The sequence below is a fragment of the Trachurus trachurus genome, assembly GCF_905171665.1.
Source record: "Trachurus trachurus genome assembly, chromosome: 7".
Taxonomy (NCBI): domain Eukaryota; kingdom Metazoa; phylum Chordata; class Actinopteri; order Carangiformes; family Carangidae; genus Trachurus; species Trachurus trachurus.
Window position 1 is genome coordinate 31,469,138 of NC_139901.1, and position 22,356 is coordinate 31,491,493.

General features: G+C 42.3%; 1 protein-coding gene across 5 annotated transcripts in view; it reads left to right on the plus strand.

Moving 5' to 3' along the window:
• plekhg5b (pleckstrin homology domain containing, family G (with RhoGef domain) member 5b) overlaps window positions 1-22,356 on the plus strand; it is a gene marked incomplete at its 3' end in the record, with an annotated part of 67,233 nt that overhangs the window by 18,424 nt on the left and 26,453 nt on the right. For all 5 annotated transcript variants that reach the window (XM_083975275.1, XM_083975276.1, XM_083975274.1 and 2 more), the window contains exons 3-7: window positions 11,409-11,508; window positions 12,772-12,832; window positions 13,286-13,377; window positions 13,889-14,025; window positions 16,358-16,527. In XM_083975275.1, the coding sequence (XP_083831401.1) occupies window positions 11,409-11,508; window positions 12,772-12,832; window positions 13,286-13,377; window positions 13,889-14,025; window positions 16,358-16,527 (560 nt within the window). The remainder of the gene's footprint in view (window positions 1-11,408; window positions 11,509-12,771; window positions 12,833-13,285; window positions 13,378-13,888; window positions 14,026-16,357; window positions 16,528-22,356) is intronic.

Sequence of the window (22,356 nt, forward strand, 5' to 3'; positions counted from 1 at the left end):
CTGCATGACGGTGACATGAGACACAATGTGAGTGCAATGGTCATCTCCTCTCCACATAACTCCTCTCTCAGTGAGGGACAGCGCAGACTCACTACTCACTACTACATTTCTCCACACAGTAAAGTAAACAAACATTTCTAACATGGCGGCCAAACACACACATACCTGCATGACGGTGACATGAGACACAATGTGAGTGCAATGGTCATCTCCTCTCCACATAACTCCTAACACACACAAAAAATAAAATACATTGAGCATGTAGGCTACAACATGGAGGACCGACCCACACACACGCACGCACACACTCGCTCACTCACACACACATATACAGGGAAAAGTCGCAGCAAAACAAACTCTCCTTCTCTCGCTCAAAATGGCTCTTAAAACACGCCACTACACAAAGGCCTCCATAAACACATCTCGAAACATTTGTACACCAATATTCTTCCGTTAATTTTGCATTTAAACTCAAGAAATATGATTTGTTGATCCCAGAGCAAAACAACATACCTCTCTCAGTGAGGGACAGCGCAGACTGAGGAGAAAGGAAGCTACGCACCGTCATGTCCTCAAACTTTCAAAATAAAAGCTCAGATTTGTAAAAATAAAAGAAATACAAAAATAAATCCACAAAAACTTGAATTATATTACTGATAATCCATATTTAAAGTGAAAATAAACTAAAACACATCATGTGATGGATTTTGGTGAAATTAATAATAATAATATAAAATAAAAAATACCAAAATATGCTGTTTCCTTTTTCTATCTGTTACATTCACCCCTCCTTAATTTCTCCAAAATCCTGAACATATGGAGAGCACTGTATTCAATAATTGAGAATGATTAAAGGGATACAATGTTCAAAATTCACTCAAACCAAGATGTCCCCTGGAATCTAAGTCCTTAAACCAGCATATAAAGCTACTTATATAATAAGTTCAGAGAGAACATAAGTTGATCAGGCTACTGCCTCTCCTAGTTAATATGATGCCTTGTACATCACATAAAATCTTGGTACACAATCCCACATGAGAACATTTCCCACATCAGATCAAATGAATACATTCACTGAAAAATACTACAAAAAAACACAGGCTATGCCTCTATTGTTCCACTTTAAAACAAAGTCATCAAAGACTGGGACTTTCTTCTGAACCCATGTATACCCCTTGGTAGTGGTTTCTGCACCATATTCTCTATCAGTCTATTAACTGCTTTAACGACCCTGCCTGTACGTGTTCTGACAACATGTCTCTCGGGCCCTGAATCTTGTGTAGGTGCCTGACTATCATTCACTGTTGTGGGCATGATGTCACAAGGTCTTGTGTCACTTATGTCAGGAAGACTGGTTAAAGGGTCATTCTGCTCATTGGTTAAAGGGGACTTGGGAATCACACTGGAACCAGGTGAATCTCTTGGAGGTGAGACTTCCTCTCTTTGTCCTATGCTTCCACTGCCTGCAGGGTCAGCTTCAGAACTTCCAAGTGACATCCGATCAGAGTCTCTGATTGGGGAACACGTTGTCTCATCCTCCTCTTCTGACTCTCTGTCCTCTCCCGATGACTCACAGTCAGCATCAGATGACATGCACACCCATGAGCAAGTCCAGTCCTCTGGATTTTCCTCCGCCAGATCACTCAAGGTATCAAGTGGCTGAGGCCGAAACTCACTGATCTCGTCTGAGGTGCCTGGATCTGGTTCTGCACTGGTTTGTTCAGGGATTGGTAAAAAGCTCACATCCAAAATCAGGTTCCGATGTACCACCTTGGTCTTCCCACTCTCATCCTGCACTTTGTAGATGTGGGTTTGGGGATTACGATCTATAACTGAATAGATTGTGGGTTCCCACTTGTCTGCCAACTTCCTTTTTCCTCTCTCTGCTTTGTTGGCGAGCAGAACTCTGTCCCCAACATTCAGACAGGTGCCTCGAATCTTTTTGTTGTAGCCATCGGCTTGATGTTGCTGTTCTTTCCTTGTATGTTGTTGAGCGATATTAGCAGCTTCATGAAGGCTTGTCATCAGTTTGCTGGCGTAGGTGTTGTAGTCAACCACACTGGTATCCTTCAAGACCTGCTTGAAAACCATGTCCACCGGGAGTCTAGGGACTCGACCGAACATCAAGTAGAATGGGGCGTATCCAGTTGTTTCATGCACGGTGGCATTGTAGGCAAAAGTCAGTGTCTGTATCTGTTGTGCCCAGTGTTGTTTAGCTGCCAGGGGTAAGGAGCGTAACATACTGCCAAGCGTCCTATTGAATCTTTCAGTCTGCCCGTTTCCCATTGGATGGTATGCGGTTGTGTGTGACTTTGCTACCCCTGTGAGACTGAGGAGTTCTGAGATGAGTTTGCTTTCGAAATTGGCTCCCTGATCTGAATGTATCCGCTCTGGAAAACCATATATGCAAAATACATTGTCCCACAGCTTCTTCGCGACCTGTTTCGCCGTCTGGTTTACACAGGGGAAAGCGTGAGCCAACTTTGTAAAGTGGTCTGTTATGACCAAGACATCCACTGACCTCTGTTTGTTATCTTCAGCACTCCAAAAATCGATACACACCAACTCCATGGGTGCAGTGGTGCAGATGCTCTCCAGGGGAGCCCGGGCAGCTGGTTCAGGGCTTTTTGCTAGGATACATCGTTGGCAGCATTTCACATAGTCTTTAATGTCTCTTTCCATTTGCGGCCAGAAAAACCGCTGCCTGGCAAGGTGCAGGGTCCTGGCCTGTCCCTGATGTCCTGCGAGGTCATGCACACCAGAGAGAGCCTTGACTTTCAGGGCAGCCGGTAAGACAAACTGGTACCTTGTATGTCTAGTAGAGGGCTCTTTAAATGTTCTATAGAGGACTCCATCTTGAACTTTCAGACGATGCCACTGCTTACAGAGGGCTCGTGCTCTAGAGGCTAATCTGTTTCTCTCCCTCCTAGATGGCAGATTTCCCCGTTCCACCAATAGCAGGACGTCCTTGATGTCTGAGTCTGACTCCTGACTACGCCGAAGCTCCTCAAGAGACAGAGCTGGGAGTGTGTCTTGTTGTGAGGGCACCATCTGAGGAAGAACCTTGAGAAACTGTACTGCTCGAGACTCTGCAGCCACTTCCCACTCAGTGTGAGCTTCACAGATGGACTTGACATCAGAGGAGCCCTGACCTCCAGCTCGGTTACAACCAGGAGCATGTGTGGTCACAGAGCCTGACTCATTTATCTGAAGACATTGAACCTTGCACCGAAAAACATCCTGTACTCCTTCCTCCTTTGTCCCCTCAGCCTCTAACAAAAGATCCTTGTACGGCTCACTCATCAGCCTTTGACTCACTGACCTGGTGAAGGGGTCCCTACTCAAGGCGTCCGCCACGATGTTTTTTGTTCCAGGGATGTGTTTGATGTCAAATGTGTATGGAGATAGTTTCGCGACCCATCGCTGTTCGCATGCGTCGAGTTTCGGCTTGGTCATTATGTAAGTCAATGGATTATTATCAGTCCATACTGTAAAAGACTGACCCTTTAACCAATGACTAAATTTTTCGCAAACACTCCACTTGAGTGCTAAAAACTCCAAACGATGAGCAGGATACCTCTTTTGTGAGCCAGTGAGAGTCTTGCTTGCAAAGGCGATTGGACGAGCCTTAGCTTCACCCTCTGAGAGCTGAGACAAAACTGCCCCGAGGCCGTCGAGAGAAGCGTCGATGGACAGGATCAGCGGTTTGGAGAAGTCCGGGTGAGTGAGGACCGCACAGTTCAAAAGCTTCTCCTTGAGGCTGAGGAAGGAAGAATCACAGTCAGCAGTCCAGTCTGTAGGTTTGAGTTTTCTGAAGACCCCTGGCTTCTGATTGGATTTTCCAACCCTCCCTCTCCGCTTTTGACCTGCTGTGAGGGCAAACAAAGGTTTTGCGATTGAGGAGCAGTTCGGTATAAAGTGTTGATAATAAAATATCATACCAAGGAATGACTTTACTCTCCGAACCGAAGGCGTGCAGCCGTCGTCTTCCATTAAGTCTTTCTTTGTCATTTTGACAATCACTTCCACTTTTCCTGGGTCAACAGCAACCCCATCACCATCAATAATGTGACCGAGGAACTTCACAGACTGTCGCAGCAGGTGGCACTTTTTTGGGCTTAACTTCAGATTATGTTCTCTTAACCTCTGAAAAACAACCTCCAGCCTATTGAGGGCTTCCTGTTCTGATGGGGCAAAGACCAGGAGGTCATCTAAATAGCATAGTAGGCTGCTAAAGTTAAGGTCACCAAAAATGCTAAGCATCATTCTCATAAAAGATGCGGGACTATTACAAAGGCCCTGTGGCATTCTGTTATATTCATGTAAGCCCAGTGGTGTGGTGAAGGCGGTATATTTTTTGTCTTCTTCATACATGGGCAGGTTATAAAACCCTGATGTTAAATCCATGGTACTAAAAACAGAGTTCCCACCGAGGGCAGCCAAACAGTCCGCCTGATGAGGCAGAGGGTGAGCGTCTTTAATGGTCCTCGCATTCAGCCATCGGAAGTCTGTGCATATCCTGAGGTCACCATTCTTTTTCCAAACCATCACGAGGGGGGAAGCGAATTCACTCATTGACTTTCGAATGATCCCCTGCTCCTCCATCTCAGTGAGCACCTGGCGCAGTTTTTGATAGTGAGCTGGAGGGACTCTGCGATATGGGAGGCGGAAGGGGCGGTCGTCCGTGAGCCGAATCCGATGCACGAAGCCTTTGGCTTCTCCACAGTCAAGATGGTGTTTTGAGAACACATCCTGATATTTTTCCAGCATCACCACCAGCTGGCTCTTGGTAGCGGGGCTCACCTGACAACCATCAATGTCGACGTCTCCCAAGCCAAGGTCTTTCAGTCTCTGTTTCAGGTCAGTGTTATGAACAGTGTTTTGTCGGTCATGTGTTTTCTTGTCTGTGTCGCTCTCTTTCTGACAGGAGCCCTGAAGCAGTGTGAAGTCTTCGGCGGCGATGCAGGGAGAGACATCTGCCAGTTTGCAGTTTCTTTTCAGGGTGAGAGGTTTTTCAGTGACATTTGTCACTCTCATCGGAGTCCAGCCATCTCCCCACAAAGGTGTGACCACTCTGCCAACCATGATGCCTCGGGGGACACACCTGGACGAAGTGGGCTCCACCACCACCGTGCTTCCTGGTGACATCGGGACATTACTGGGTAACCTGCCCCATAATAGGTACTCCTGCTTGGGTTGTAGTGTCACCGCCTGAGTCAGCTTAACTGTGCCCACCTTGTCTGGTACATCCACCCCTCTCCATCTCGTGAGGCTGGCCATCATCTCCAGAAACTGCTCACACTCCTGAGACTCCTGTGCACTGCATGAGATAAGTTTCCAGTAATTATCATCATTCTTCAACTGATGGACAACATACTTCAACATATTGGTGCCTATGATGATCTCATCTTTCTGACCAGCAACCACCAGGACTGGAACCGTGCACTTTACACCATACAATCCCAGCTCCATCTCATACATGCACTTGGGGCTCACCTGTACTCCTCCACAGCCGACCAGGATAATGCGCTGCGTCTGTTCTTTTTGTTGTGTTAGAATTTTCTCTGATAAGAGTCTCTGTTCTGCTGCCTCATTTATTGTGCAGGCCATGGACCCAGAGTCGAGTAGTCCTTGCAGCTGAGCAGAACCATTGACTGTCACTGGAGCATGAAATAATTCACCAAATGGTTCAACACTATGGATGTTTTGGATAACTACTGTACAATCTTCTGGCATTGCTTTGCACACATTAGCATACACCTCTTTTAAATCTTCTCCAGCTTTGAGGGTTGTCTCTTTAACACTCACACGCCCCCTCTCAAAATGTGAGCCATCTAGTTTAAAGGTGCTGCACCTCGTTCTTCTCTAGACTGAGACTGGATGGGATGGGGCGGGGCATTATGTCTCGACCTACGTTGTCGACAGTCTCTCCTCCAGTGACCTGGTCGGAAACAGCTCATGCACAGGTTCTCCTGCCTGCAGTGCATCGTGGTGGAGTGGTCAGTGGCCTGGCAGACTTTACATTTACTCCTTTGGAAAACGTTTGCTTGCTCTCTGTTTGGTGCTGCAGCTACTACTGCCTGAGCTTTCTGCTCCAAAACACGATCTAGCAGGCTGATGAGTGAGTGGATGCAAGCGTTCTCAACCGGAGGAGTGGATGATGGCCCTGTCATGTTCTGTTCACAGGTAGGCTCCCTCACATTGTCAGTAGCTACATCTTCCAGCGTTGAAATCTGAACATGAGCACCAACCTGCCGGTGTTGTGGCGGGCGGCATGTTTTACCTTGATTTTTTGTCTTGGCCTCTCTCTGATGTTCGATGAGGTGCTCCTGTACCTCATGCGATGTCCACTTCTCTGCTGTTCTACATTTCAGGACACTGGAGAGTGCAGGGTCAGGACAATGTTTCACAAACATCATTGTAACTTCATGAGCAGGGGTCTCAATGTACCTTCCTTGCCTCTTTAAACACTCATCAGCCACATCCACTGCTTTATTCAGGCGGATCCAATAGTCCATTGGATTCTCTCCAGCCAGAGGTAAGGTGTTGTAAAAATCTGCTAAGGGCATCGAAGAATATGTTACCTCACTGAAATGTTGTTTAAGAATGTCAAAAACAAGCTTGGGGTCCTCAGCAGGCTTTAAGGATGGGATGCTGCGCAGAGTGACCTTGACAATATCCCTAGCTTTTCCCATCAGTCTTGACATTATTTCCTGGGAATGTTCCTGGGGCGGAATACCCCTTTTCTTCAGGTAGACATCCATTACTTCTTCCCATTCATGTACTGTGTGTTTGTCAGTTCCATCACCTCTGAAGTGTGGAGGCTCTTTAACATCTGCCTGCATCACAAACTTCACCCCTGTCATATTTAACTCAGAACAACCCTCTCCTCTGTTTGCACTAGGTGTGGGAATACTTTTGTCATTGTGACTGTCTGTAGTCTTTTGTATCTGGTTTGCAATGCTCTCACCAATTTCGTGAGCTAACTGAGTTATGAGGTTTCCGATGTCTGGAGAACTAATGCCTTCATCAGACCTGTGTTGCATGGGGGAAAATGTACTAGTATGCATATGAGTGGAGGATGATGTACGGGGGCGTACTGCACTAGCCCCTCTCCCTATGCCTGAAGAACTAGTGGCTGGGTTGAGCACATGTTTTGGAGTAATGCTATCATGATACACTCGAGTGGAAGATAAAGCTGGGTGACCTACTGTAGCCTTAGCTGGAGTTGAATCTCCCAGAAACATGCCCCTCCCAAAACTCATTGCAACAGCACCCTCATCAAAGCTAAGTACCTTCTTTATATTCCCACCATCAGCCATATTAGCCAAATGTGTTTAACTTTCATTCACTCATTCACTGATATCAAAAACAGGTAAGTAACACTTAGCATGTACACAAACAAAACAAACAAAAAAAATTCACAAAGTCAAGTTATGGAGATGAAAATATCATTAACCCTCAGTATCTCAAAAGAAGAAAAAAAATTCCCCACTTTTTTTTCTTTCTTTCTTTTTTCTTTTTTTTAAGTGTCAAAACCCCTGGAATGTCCCTTTACTTGTTACAACAACCACCGGTGATCAGTCTGGCGATGATCCGTGGAGAAGAAATCCGGGTCACGGCACCAATGTAGCCGGAACGGGTCTGCTCGGTCCCGACCACGCTGTTCGTGTGTAGTACTCTGCGTTCATTCAATGACCGGGGGACACGGGGCTGATTCTCACATCAACTTTATTCCTGCATGACGGTGACATGAGACACAATGTGAGTGCAATGGTCATCTCCTCTCCACATAACTCCTCTCTCAGTGAGGGACAGCGCAGACTCACTACTCACTACTACATTTCTCCACACAGTAAAGTAAACAAACATTTCTAACATGGCGGCCAAACACACACATACCTGCATGACGGTGACATGAGACACAATGTGAGTGCAATGGTCATCTCCTCTCCACATAACTCCTAACACACACAAAAAATAAAATACATTGAGCATGTAGGCTACAACATGGAGGACCGACCCACACACACGCACGCACACACTCGCTCACTCACACACACATATACAGGGAAAAGTCGCAGCAAAACAAACTCTCCTTCTCTCGCTCAAAATGGCTCTTAAAACACGCCACTACACAAAGGCCTCCATAAACACATCTCGAAACATTTGTACACCAATATTCTTCCGTTAATTTTGCATTTAAACTCAAGAAATATGATTTGTTGATCCCAGAGCAAAACAACATACCTCTCTCAGTGAGGGACAGCGCAGACTGAGGAGAAAGGAAGCTACGCACCGTCATGTCCTCAAACTTTCAAAATAAAAGCTCAGATTTGTAAAAATAAAAGAAATACAAAAATAAATCCACAAAAACTTGAATTATATTACTGATAATCCATATTTAAAGTGAAAATAAACTAAAACACATCATGTGATGGATTTTGGTGAAATTAATAATAATAATATAAAATAAAAAATACCAAAATATGCTGTTTCCTTTTTCTATCTGTTACACAAACAAATCTAGTCTAAACTACATTACTACACTGCAAAAACTCAAAATCTTTCCAAGAATATTTGTCTTATTTCTTGTCAAAATGTCTCATTTCTAGTCAAAACTAAACTCTTTCCACTTTAAATAAGAATCATCACCTAAAAATGTACTTGTTATTAGATAATTTTCACTTGTTTCAAACACATTTTCACTTGAAATAAGTAGAAAAATCTGCCAGTGAAAGGAAGTTTTTTGTGCTTGTAATAAGAAAGAAAAACTTGATCCACTGTCAGATTTGAAAATCAGCTTGAAAGAAGTAAAAAGTGTCTAAAAACAAGCTGCTTTTTAATGTGATGAGTCTTATTTTAAGTATAATGAGATTTGTTTTGACTATAAATAAGACAAATATTCTTGGTAAGAGTTTGAGTTTTTGCAGTGTAGGTACAAAGAACACATCATACATCATTACATTACCACAACAGTTCAACCCACAAATAAATTCCTATAATAAATTATTATACATTATATATTTCTTGCTCATTGAATTTACAATTTATTTCAATAGTTTATTACTACCTTTTTAAAAATGTGTTTTGAGTTAATATTTTTGATGTTAATAGGTAATGTGTTCCATCCTATACTGTAATGGCTCTGTATATTACAGCATGTTTTAAAAAGTTTGTTCTTGGTTTAGGTGCCAGTAAATTATCATATCTGGATTGTCTGGTTGCATATTTGTTGACATTTCTGGTGAACTCTATCTGATCTGAGAAATATTGTGTTTTTTTTTTTTTTTACTGTTAATCAGATTTCTCATGAAAGTTAGGAGACTTAGTTTTAGTCTGTCACTGCAATACTTTTACCCATTTTCTTCATGTGATCAATATGTTCTGACCATGAAAGTTTATTATCCAAGACTGTGTGTGTGTGTGTGTGTGTCTGTATTTGGTGTGTTCACTGCTCTGACAGTCATGATGATGTCATACGTAGCTGGAGCTTCATTACCGGATTTCACTGTGTAAATATCAAGGACACACTGAGTTCCTATTGTGTCTAAATAAGGCAAACACTCTCATCTCACATGTGTGTGTGACCAGGAAATTCAAAGTTTGGCTTTTATGATTTGTTTGATCACTCGGTTTATTTATGAGAACACTGTCGCTGTGGCTGTTTATAGTTTATGTTCTCATTTACCTTTTTTAACCATAATCTGATCAGATTACTGCTCTGTTTTGCTTAAAGGGATAGTTCAACATTTTGTCAAATTGGCCCATTGCCATAATCCCTATAGTTTTAGGAGTAGATTTGTTACCTTTAGTTGTCGGTGTAAGATATTTTTAGAACGGCGGAGCAGAACCGTGAGCTGCTATGGAGGCTAATGGGATTTCTTGGTTTCCCTCATCAAACTCATCAAATACACAATCCAACAACTCCAAAACGCTCTGGTGGACAAGTTGTGACCTGCACATTCACCACGCTATGAGATAATAACACAACGTTACCAGACAGAGTTGTTTTAGAGGGAAATTCATGCAAAACCACTGATACGTGTTGCCTTCAGGGACAGTTTTTCATCAAGCAGTCTCTGCATTTCCCTCTAAAACAACTCTGTCTGGTAACGTTGTGTTATTATCTCATAGCGTGGTGAATGTGCAGGTCACAACTTGTCCATGAGAGCGTTTTGGAGTTGTTGGATTGTGTATTTGATGAGTTTGATGAGGGAAACCAAGAAATCCCATGAGCCTCCGTAGCGTAGCTCTGAGCAGCTCACGGCTCTGCTCCGCCGTTCTAAAAACAGCTTGCACCGACAATTAAAGGTAACTAACCTACTACTGCTATGACTATATAGGGATTATGGCAATGGGCCAATTTACCAAAATGTTGAACTATCCCTTTAATCCATCCAGTTTGACTTTATGTTGTATGTGATTTACTGGTCTGGATGGATGTTTGCTGTTTGCTTTTGTTTTTAATTTTGCTCTGCAACAACCTGCACCGTTTTAACCTCCTCCGCACTAGTTAAAGCCATCTTTGTGGCAGTTTTCCCGCCATTATTTATGGTTTTTCATGGTTGTGGTTGCAGGAAGATGACCACATCATTTTTTAATCCTTGCCTGCACAGCTCTGATTGGCCGACAGTGTCTCTCTGGCGGCTCCACATCTATTTGAGTGAACTGAACGTCTGGAGCCAGGCTAGTGCTAACTAGCCATGCAGTGTTTTATACTCTTTGCGCAGGGCTTTGAGATATTCATCACTGAGATTTTTGCCTCCATTCCAGCACAATTGGACGTTTATTGAATTTAGTTTGTTAAACTCGCTGCAGCACTAAGAAGTTTCTCCTGCTCTGGATAATCTGCCTCCTCACTAGGAACACTTTCTACCAGCAAAAACGTTTGAAGAGCAGGAGTTTCAACAGTCAAGACGTCGATCTTATCTATTAGCTGCATTAAAACTACACTGAATGATCTGTTAGCAGCTCAAGTTTCCATGGATGGACAAACAACTATCACTGTTTTACTTTGACACTGAAGGAAATCTAAAAAACATGAGGATTCTTGGCCGAGTGTCGGAGTTACAAGGAGGACTGTTTATTTTTTCTTCTCTAAGTGGATTTATTATGAAGCTTTTATTCAAGAAGGACATAAACCTCTGAACCAGACAAAAAACAAGGACACTGATTCTGCACAGAGACAATACTGTTGTGAGTGTTTGGATGTAATGTGCACACCACAAAAAAGAGTCACTTTCCAAACTTGTCGTAGTGTATTGTGGTGGAGGAGGCAGAAATCTCAAACCTGCACAAACTAAGGCCAGAATGCGACCATTTAAAGCCTGATGTTCAGCCTCGTTGTTGTTGCCCTGGATGTGATGTAACCGGAGGAATGACTGTTGTGTTTTCTTAACCTTTAGCCTCCATCCTGGCTCGGAACGTGTCCACGCGCTCCTGTCCCCCACGCACCAGCCCCCCCTCCGACCTGGAGGAAGAGGACGAGGGGAGCAACGACCGTGGGTCAGTAACCTCCATTATATCACTGCTGATGATGTGTTCCCATCTCCTTTTCTGTCCGCTATCCGGTTTCTCATCTGTATGATAACGCTCACTATTTTAGAACAAACTCTCAGGTCCACACTGCAAAAACTCAAAATCTTTCCAAGAATATTCGTCTTCTTTCTTGTCCAAAATGTCTCATTTATAATCAAAACAATCCCTTTCCACTTAAAATAAGAATCATCACCTAAAAATGTACTTGTTTTTAGATCATTTTCATTTGTTTCAAACACATTTTCACTTGAAATAAGTAGAAAAATCTGCCAGGGAAAGCAGGTTTTTTGTGCTTGTAATAAGGAAGAAAAACTTGCTCCACTATCAGATTATTTTAAGTGAAAATCTGCTTGAAAGAAGGAAAAAGTGTCTAAAAACAAGCTGCTTTTTAAATGTGGTGAGTCTTATTTTAAGTATAATGAGATTTGTTTTGACTAGAAATGACATTTTGACTAAAAATAAGACAAATGTTCTTGGTAAGATATTAGATTTTTTGCAGTGCATACTCAGTCAACCCATAAATGTTTTTTTATCTTCATCCTCCAAAATGTGAGGCCAATTTACAATATGGTACAGTGGTGTCAAATTATGGAACACACATTCCCATTTAGCAGAAAAATGCTCATCTGTAAAAGGTTACACGGGATGTCTGAAACATTTAACATTCTGCTCTGTAAATGTAACTTCTCTGGCATAAATGTATGTTTCTTTTATTTGATATGGACATCACAAATACATCGACACTGTTCCAGTGGACAGACCACAGATGCTTTGCTTGGGTGTTTTTAGCACATGGGCTAATTTTCAACACCAGTCCATAGTCCACGGCTATTCTAAAAACACAGAGCATATTATCAACAGTGTGAGATAGAAGAAAGTGCATGACACAACATCACAACAGCAATATGCTAATCTAAAAACACAGAGCACAAGATCAGCGAGAGGAGATGAAGCAAACAGAAATCATGATCGCAGCAGTAATATAAGTAACAATGAAAAAAAATCTCCTTAAAACCAATTTCCTTATAACTTTCCTTTTATTATTATCATTTATATATTTCTGATCGTTCATTTGCATGTTCTGTTTTCTTCTTCTTTATGACATATTTCATTGTCAACCATAGTTTTCGCCTCTTCCAGCTCTGTAAATGATCAAATTGTTCCTTTTACTTGTGTATTTTTAACTGTGCAAAATAAAAAGAAGTGTGTGTGTGTGTAACTGTTTTGCAGGGAACGTAAAACAGGGGGACTGAAGCTGGTGAAGAAGAAGCCGCGGAGACGACACACTGATGTAAGTAGTCGTACACACACTAGGTCATGATCTGCAGTGTGCAACACAAAAACACACACACGCACCCACCCCCAACATGAAAGCACTCTCTATTTTTTTTTTTTTTACAAGATTTGCTGTCACCTGTTGTGTAACTCTGTTGAGTTATTTGTAGAAGCATTGTTTGTCACGATATAAGCAGAGGGTTACAGTATGTGTGGTTATGAAAGCAGCCGCCATTATTCTCACTTGTAGTGGTGATGATGATGATGATGATGACATAACACAATGGTGTCTCCCAGGCTGCTCTGTGCAGTGAGAAGGAGCCCCCCTGTGGATCCTGCTGAGAGCTCACATAGGGGCCCGGCCCCACCTGTATAAACTAACACTGTGTCCGTTTATCCCCCCTCTTCCTCCTCCTCCTCCTCCTCCTCCTCCTCCTCCTCCTCCTCCTCCTCCTCCTCCCCCCTGCAGGACCCCAGTAAGGAGTGCTTCAGCCTCAAGTTCGATCTCAACGTGGACATAAACACAGAGATCGTACCTGCCATGAAAAAGAAGACGTTGGGGTGAGAGGAGAGCCAACACGTCAAGACTCATCACACTGCAAAAACTCAAATTATTTCTTGTCAAAATGTCTAATTTCTAGTCAAAACTAATCTCTTTCCACTTGAAATAAGACTCATCACCTAAAAATGTACTTGTTAGATCATTTTCACTTGTTTCAAACAAATATTCACTTGAAATAAGTAGAAAAATCTGCCAGTGAAAGCAAGTTTTTTGTGCTTGTAATAAGAAAGAAAAAGTTGCTCCACCATCAGATTTTTCTACTTATTTCAAGTGAAAATCTGCTTGAAATAAGTAAAAAGTGTCTAAAAACAAGCTACTTTTTATTATTGATTTATTTTATTACTTATTTTAAGTATAATGAGAATTGTTCTGACTAGACATTCCATTTTGACTAGAAATAAAACAAATATTCTTGATAAGATATCTGAGTTTTTGCAGTGCACACCAGTCTGGTCAGAACCAGAACTAACAGCTCTGTTGTTGTTTTCTTTTCTTTTCTTTTTTAACCAGAGAGGTTCTGGGTCCGGTGTTCGAGAGGAACGGGATCGAGCTGTCCCGGGTCGACCTGTTCCTGGATCAGTCCAACACGCCTCTGTCCCTCAACTTTGAGGCGTACCGCTTCGGAGGACACTACCTCAAAGTCAAAGGTAAAAAAAACAGACAGACACTGAATCAGCCACCACACCCTGCACCGATGTCCTCTCCTCCGACTGAGTCACTGCAACACATTGATCAAACATCATGATGTGTGTGTCTTTGCTTATTGATATTTTAATGCAGGAAGAAATTAGGAAAGTTGTGTATCTGGACTGGAACAAACAGCCACAACACCAGGTTTATTTCTGCAGACAGAGCACCGCTGCTGCAGACAAAACTGGTGTCAAATTCATGGCACAGTTTCATTTGACACACACTGAAGCTAAGAAAGCAGCCACATAGAAGCTAGATAGAGTAAATATAATGAACAAGATTCATTACAAAGTATTACAGTGCATTAGGTCAGACGTTTCATGTGAAATGAAGCATAAAAATAAAGATAGAAATGCATAAACGATTCAATGCAAAATAGATAAATTGACCTTTTAATTGTAAAAATATATTGATTTTTCATTTTATTTGTGCCCTTTTTTCCGTTTATGCTTATTCACAGCTTTTACTCCTTCCTGTTGCTCTGTTATTTTTTATTTTCTAATATTTATTGGCATCATTTAAAGCTCTTCTCCCACATGGATTTTATTGCTCATTCAGTCATTGATCTTTTTGTTGATCTAATAATATTAACTATCAACTACAGTGTTTCCTTCCTGTTGTAGAATAAGTACACAACTTATTTATTATGGTATTAAACAGTCCATTTCTTCCCTGACACATGCAACATGTTTTTAAAACAGCCGGGCAGCATCAGTTACTGTTTAAGCTGAATTTTCTGACTAAGTGGACCCTGATGGGTTTTTTTTTGCTGCAGGCTGATTAAACGCCCCCCCGCCTCTGACTTTCTCTGTGAAATCTCTCTTTGTCTTTTATCCTCTGAAAATTAAAAAGGAAATCAGGCGTAAAAAATGTCAAATTGAAGAGGAAACAACAAAATGTAAGATCACTTCACCGCCGTAAACCCACAACTGACACATCAAACAGTTTAAGTGTCTCGTTTTTATTCCAAACAGATTTCTCCTCATTTCTTTTGTATATAACCAACAACAATAACACCACCACTGGGGAGCAGATGGGTCACTGTGGTGCTTGTTTCTAATTCTGTTACAATGATGTTTCACTTCCTAGAAATAAGGGAAAATAATAGGAGGATAGAAAACGCTGAACGTCCTCCTTGGAGAAGCCTTTATTTAACGTTTCCTGGTGTATTTCAGACATCTCACTATTCTTATCTGCTGCTGTTAACAATGACTGAGCAGCGGGACAGATGGTGCTGCAGCTTCCTGTCACACCCAGGAGGGAAAAGAAGAAGACTGCCTCCCTAAACACAATCAGACCTACTGCACAAGAGAAAGTGTGTCAGTCATTTGTTCAATCTTATGACTCTTTAATTCCACAGTTTAGGAGCATTAAAAACCAACACGATACTCTCTTATAGCTCCTTATTAGTTACAGTGTTCTCTGCACTTACACTTGTTTCTGCATCAAAGGCCCATTTTAAAAAGCAGTCCTAAAAGAAAGAAAGAAAGAAAGATCCAATGCCGTGACTAAACGCTGTTCCTTTGAAACGGTCGCACCTCTTGACCACAGTCTGGAGTCACATACAGTCTGAAGAACAATCCACAGCTGTTCAGTCACGTGACGTCTGAGAGTCTATCAAGTCCTGCTTTGTTTTACTGCAGACGCTAAACACTTTTAATCAAAATTATACAAGGTTAAACACATGTTAAAGCTGCTGTCATCAATATTTTTATTTAAAAAATGGATGGCAAGACCTTGCTTGTTATTTTTTATGATTTATTTCACTGTGTTTTGCCAAATGCACAACTTTAAATGATTGATAATATCGATCTGTATCTGTTGAGTATCTATCAGCTTTAAAAGTTGACACTATGTCGTAGTTTAAGGTTTGTTTTTGCTGCCTCCAAGTGGACAAAAAAAACAAAACAGCCAAATCAGGTATGACTGATTTTAGTCTGTATTATCTCTCCTGCCATCTTTATAAAAGCCTGCTGAAGGATTGAGTTTAAGAAAATAAACTCTGAGCCTAAAACTGTGGGTGTGGTGCTGAGATTAAACATGACTCAAACCTGGAAACAAGAGAGAGAGAATGAGAGAGAAAAGTCGAAAAGAAAAAGTGTTTTTTTTTGTTGTTTTTTTTTCTCTGGACATTTTAACCACAGTGGCTTCCTCTTCTGTAAAAATAAATAAACACTGCTTCTGTGCAAGTTTTCACTTTCAAAGGATTCCTCATCCTCTTCCTCCTCCTTCCTCTACTTCTTCTTTCCAGCTCAACCTCAAGAACATTTTTCTTTCTTTCCGTTTCAGCGCGGCCAGGTGATGAGCTGAAGGTGGAGCAGGGCGTGAAGGACTTGCGGTCGCTCAGTCTGCCCAACATGAAGCCGTCGCCCGGGGGCCAGAGCCAGTACATCCTCACGCCGGGCAGCGAGCGGGTGGAGCACGGCTCGCTGGGACGGAGAGAGAGCGTGGATCTGCTGGTGAGTTTTAAAATAAACCACGCAGTGTGGTGTGGTCGTATTTCATCATTTGACACTTTGTGCGAAACTCTCAGACTCATCAAAACCAAAACACAAACCACCCCTATAATAATCCAGACACACACACACAGAGAGAGACACACCCTGTGACTCGCTCTGTTTTGCCACACCCTTCGATATTTTTCCATAACTTCATCATCATCTCCTCTTCCTGCCATCCCATAATGCTTTGTGCTTTAAGTGTAGTATCTCATTGTTAATCCCATCATGACCTCATCATGCAGCCATTATTATTACCGTACCTTTATCTGGTCCGGCACAAGCCAGGAGAATGTATTCCTGGATTTCCCCTGCAGCCTGCAGCCGCCACCAGCTGCGTTTGTGTCTCTTCTTTGCGTGCACGCTTGTGTGTGTGTGTGTGTTTGTGTTTGTTTGTGTGTGTGTGTGTGTGTACATGTGCACGCCGGCGGGGCGGGGCTGGGCCAGGCCGGGCCGGGCTCATTGCTGCCGACCGAGCCCTTCAATTTCGTTCTGATGATGATGATGAGTTCGCTCGGGAACACTGTGTGCCACGCCAGCAGCTTCCTGCAGCTACAGGAAGCTGCTGTTTTGTTTCTGGTGTGAGCTGCTGAGAGCCGAACACAGAGCAGCTAGAGGCAGAGCAGACAGTCATGAAGTTCACGCAGCCGGGGCAAATAAAAACAGTTAAAACGTGTAGCTACAGTATCTCTGTCAGGAATCAGGAACATGTTTTAGCACCAGGACAACTAAGGAGAACACGTATTAGCAGACAATCTGTGGATTGATTTTTCCCCTTTTTAATGGATTAATTATTTAGTCTATTAGGGAAGTGGTGTTATTTAATATGAAATATGCAGGACTGACAGAGCAGGAAGGACATCAAACCTTGTTTAAAGCAGAAGTAAACGGAATATTTGTGTTAATATAAGTCTTAAATAGTTATATCTTCCGACAGCAATCACTTCTATAGAGTGTTTGGTCTGAAACACGGGTCTGTCAGTCACTCTGCTCTGCTCTGAGCCGAGGAGAAAACTTTCCTTGTATCCTACAATCTTTATCCAATGAGGAGAGAGAACGGCATAAAGGGGCAGTCCTCTCTGTGTGTGCAGCCAAGGGATGCGCGTGAATGTGGTGACGTAGGGACGAGGACAGGGACTGCTAACTCCATCTGCTGACAAGAAGTTAGCCAAAACCACCGGATCGCTTACTTCTGCTTTAATCTATGATTCTCCTCCTTGAGTTTTATAACAGAATTGATATGACAGCTGAATGAATTAGCTACATTCAAATGTTTGCTAATGATCCCCTTGGTTACGGTTGCTATGTCTGTTAAATTTACCATCAGCTAATGCTAGCTAGCTAATTACGCTAAATTTAGCTTATTTAGCTAGCTAGCTAATTAAGCTAAAACTACCTCTATTTTCTGCCTGGTTGAAAACTCTGACTTAAAGTTTCCATGACCTGTTTTGAAATGAGAATAATTACTGCACTCAGGCCGCGATCAGGCTTTTAGCTTAGTAGCCTATCTAGGCTATCACATAAAGTTAGCCTCTAGCATTAGCACCAGTTGATGATCCATTGAGAGCTATTTAGTCCTGATTTAGGGAAAATATACTTTTCATTAATTCTTACACATCATGTTGCATCTTTTACTTACATTGTGTCACTATTTTCAAATATTATGTTTTAACTTTTGACATTAGCCTACAAGAGAAGGCTTTTGGCGTGTTTGACAATCAAGCTAGCTAAGCTAATGTTGTTAACTTTAGCCTCAACTCATGCAGCATTCAAACAGGTTGATTGCTTATTTTGCACAAAGATAAAACATGAAGATTTTTAATTGACGTATTCTAAATTACAAAGTTTAATATAATGTTAATAAACTGCTCATTGCAGTGTAGTATACCCACTTAAAATGCATAATGTTTCAGTGTACCTATTACAACATCTATCTAACGCTACAGGTATGAACCAACTTTAAAAGCATTTAGATTTCAATATACCCACTACAACAGTAGACTACACCACTGCCTATGATATTATATTAAACACAAGATAAAATCGATTCGGCTGCAGTGACGAACACAGCGGCTGCTTAGCAACATCTCCTCCATTATGAGCAGTGATTTTTGTCCTGCACAATAATATTTACATCAACAGTCACTGGTGTGCGTCGCTGCCAGATGTTTCACAGTTGCTCAAACTTGAATCACCATGATGTTGTGATGGGGCAGCTGAGCTCCGGTTGTTGGAGGCACGTACGCCCGCTGGCCCACAGGTCGGGAAAACAGAGGAGCCTCAGAAAACCTGTTAACCTGAAACATTAGTGCTGATATTTGTGTCTCCATGTGATAAACTGCAAGTAGGCTACTGTCATTTTTTTTTATTATGTCACATGTGCACCTTTAATTTAATTTTTGGACCTTTTGCAAGTTTCAAAGGCTGTTAAGCAGCCTTGAGGCAAGTCTAGACCGTAATCAGGTGATTATGTAACACTGGCACACACTGTAAACTACACTGTGCTCATTGTCATCGTCGCTGTGGGCAAAGGAGCAGGCAGAGGCTCGGTGAAAATCGTTTCACTGCCATCTGCGGCAGTAAATCACTAAGATTAGTCATCGCACATAGACGCACAAACAGTGGAGGTTGCTGAGGAAAACAGTCACGGTCATGGAGGATCTCGACCTCCTGTTGACGTGTGGCATTGTTGCATTTTATTTTGCGCGTTGCATCATTTGAGCGGGAATGTGGAAAGATAGTGTCACTGATAAAAACGGCTCATGTTCGGTCCTCAGGGGGCAATAACACTTAAAGGGAAGCTGGTGAGATCAGGCAGAGCACAGGGCAAGGCAGCGTCGGCACTGTTACAACATGCAGAGCAGAGCAGCTGTCTGGCATGAGAAAAGAAGACACTACTCTTTAGTGGAGGAAGTAAAACATCTTGGAACATCTTCATCTGGTTCTGCTGAATCTTTCTGCCTCTTCTCCTGACGGGAAATGTCATCAATATTATAAAGCATGAGTGCCCAAATTCTTCTCAGTGAAGGACAGACATGAATCATGATGGATCGTCGCAGGCCAAAACTAAACATTCATGTTGCAGCGCATTAAATTCAATATGCCTATAGCATAATTAATGCAAAATACACTCATAAGTAACTTGGAAAATGAATAACACCATAGTTTATTGTGTTTCACTGTTAGGTGTCTATATGACTAGCGGGAAAATAATAATAATTTATAAAATTAAAGATTCAAGCATGGGCAGTGGGCCAAAAATAATCGTTTTTTATAAAGAATACTGTCCAGACCTGCTCTGTTTGGTCTGTTGTTTCCAACTACACTGTAAATATGACGTTGTGAGTAAAGTGCAGAAGTATTACCTCAAGTTAAATTTTTTTTTTCTTTTTGTAAAACCCAAACTTGATTAGCATCATTTGCCTCTCAATTGTGGGGTAGTTAAATCTATAATAAAGCATCATTATTATTTTGTACGTCAGACTGCATCTGCAAATTCACCATAATTAAAAAGTTAACTTCATGACTGAGTCTCACAGACTGTTTAACAGAAGTTGCATGAAGCTTCCTGTGGCTCTAGAGGGCGCTGTCTGAGAGAACCAGTCAAGACCAGCGCCCTGGTCCTAATCTGTACTCGGGCTTCATCTGTAGAGTTGTATAGTTGTTGGAGCAGAATGTGTGGTATTAAGACAGTTACACAGATTTTAATCCTTTGCTGTTTGTCATAGTGAGAGTGTTGCAGGAGTTTAAAGCTAAACCGCTGCAGTATTTCCCTCTGAGTTAAAGTAGAGGAGTCATATTGGAGTAAAGTTCAGGTGCCTCTGTAAATAAACCTTCTCCTTTCTCTCTTTGTGTGTGAGACTGACTGAGGAGAACTGGACTCGGGCTCATTGACGTCTATTGATACTTTAATCTTTAACAGACTCGACAGCAGCAGACGCCTTTCTCTTCTCTTCACTGAGCTCCCTTTTTCTGTGTGTTTTTTTTTTTTTTGTGCCAGTCCATATTTCTTTAAAAGCTGTTTGCAGCACAAAAGCTCTGCTCTGCTCGGGCATGTGGGCACCGAGCGCGCTCTTTCAGTTTCTATGGCAGCAGCTGTGGCACTCAGGGGTAAATGATGCATGCATGGCTGCTTTTTATGGAAACAAGGGTCTTGCTTCCAAAAAAAAAAAAAAAGCGAGAGAAAGAAAGGAAAGAAAGAGAGGTTGTGATATTTGCCTGGTGACTGGACTCTAGGTTCTGGCATCGCAGCGTCAGACTCGGTCCCTTTCATGTATTAAAAAGTTGCTTTCTTGTTTGATCGTGGTATTTTCAGGTTTTTTTATTTTTTATTATTGCGTGCATGTTAGGATTTATGGCCCCTGGCTGGCGGCTGTGATGGGGCACGGAGAGCTTTGATGATCTGGATTGATTATTTTACGACAGTAGGAGCTTTAGCCGGGCGGCGCCCCGATTGGTCAGAGACACATTCCAGTCCGGCTGATAGTTCCCATGAAGCACCATCCTTTTTTTAATTGATTTTATTATCAACACCCTTACAATATCAGCAGTGAATCCAGTCACCTTTGGTGCAGACTGACCTATAAAGAAATTTAAAGGTATAATATGTAGGAATTCCCCTCATCTAGCGGTGCGGTTGCATATCTGAACGTATTCTTGATGTTGCATTCACCTGAAATCGGGCAGACGTCAGACAGACAATGACGCTGCATGTAACAGGATAAACAAGCGTCTATGTAAACAAGTGGTCCGCCAGCACGAGGCGTGACAATATGTTGTCATGGTGATGTGGTATTGTTTTACCGTCTTTCTCTTGTCGAGTAAAATGACATCCGGTTGGTTTGCCGACGGCCGTCTGCCTGACTGCACCTGAATGCAACACCAGTGCCTCCGTCCTTCCTCACACTACACAGTGGTGACAGTTTTAACAGGCCGAGCCCACAGCTCCGCTCAGTTTCCATGGTTACCTACGGTCACACTGCCACTCAACGTAAAAAAATGGCGATGCAACATGGCCGCCTCGGTTCGGTGCGTCGCCCACTTATGTATTTGTAACGACTTGTAACAACTCATTCTAAGGTACCAGAAAGCTTTCATTTGTATGCAGGTGTGATTCGACTTCAGTGAAATATGTATTTATGAAAGAAATATGTGATTTTTGCTAATAAAAAGCCAAATAAGTTACACACATGGTGGTTTCTGCTACTCTAAAGCTTCACTGTACAGGAATCAGACTTGTTTCACATAAACTGAAACCAGTTCTTGTCAGGGTCGCAGCTGGGACTCCCCTGCTGCTCCATGCTGTCATCAGAGCTGTGACTAATTCTACCTGCTCAGGAAGCAGGAGGCCATTAATCCTCAGGATATTCAGGTTGGAGCTAAAAAAAAAAAACAACCTTCACACTTGAGACACAGAATTTTGTTTTAGGGGAAAACGCTGGTATCAAATAAACGCTCGCTGCTTTTGCTTGTCTCATCTTTCCTGTTTCCCGACAACTGAAAGTAAGAGCAGCTTTTACAGCCGTCGCCGTCATAAAGATAACGAAAACTCATCTGCCAACTCTGCGCCGGACGGTTCTCACTTTGAGAACATTGATCCCTCGCTCTCCGTCCTTATGTAACACACAACGTCCATCAGTTGCCATGGCGCAGTGCAGTGCAGACAACACCTCAGGTTGCTGTCGAACTCCTCTGACTCAAGTTAAACATCATAAAACCTGTGGAGAAGAGGAAAGGTGTGTGTGAGTTTTGCAGAGTTATGTTACACGTTCCACTTTCCCTCAGAGATAA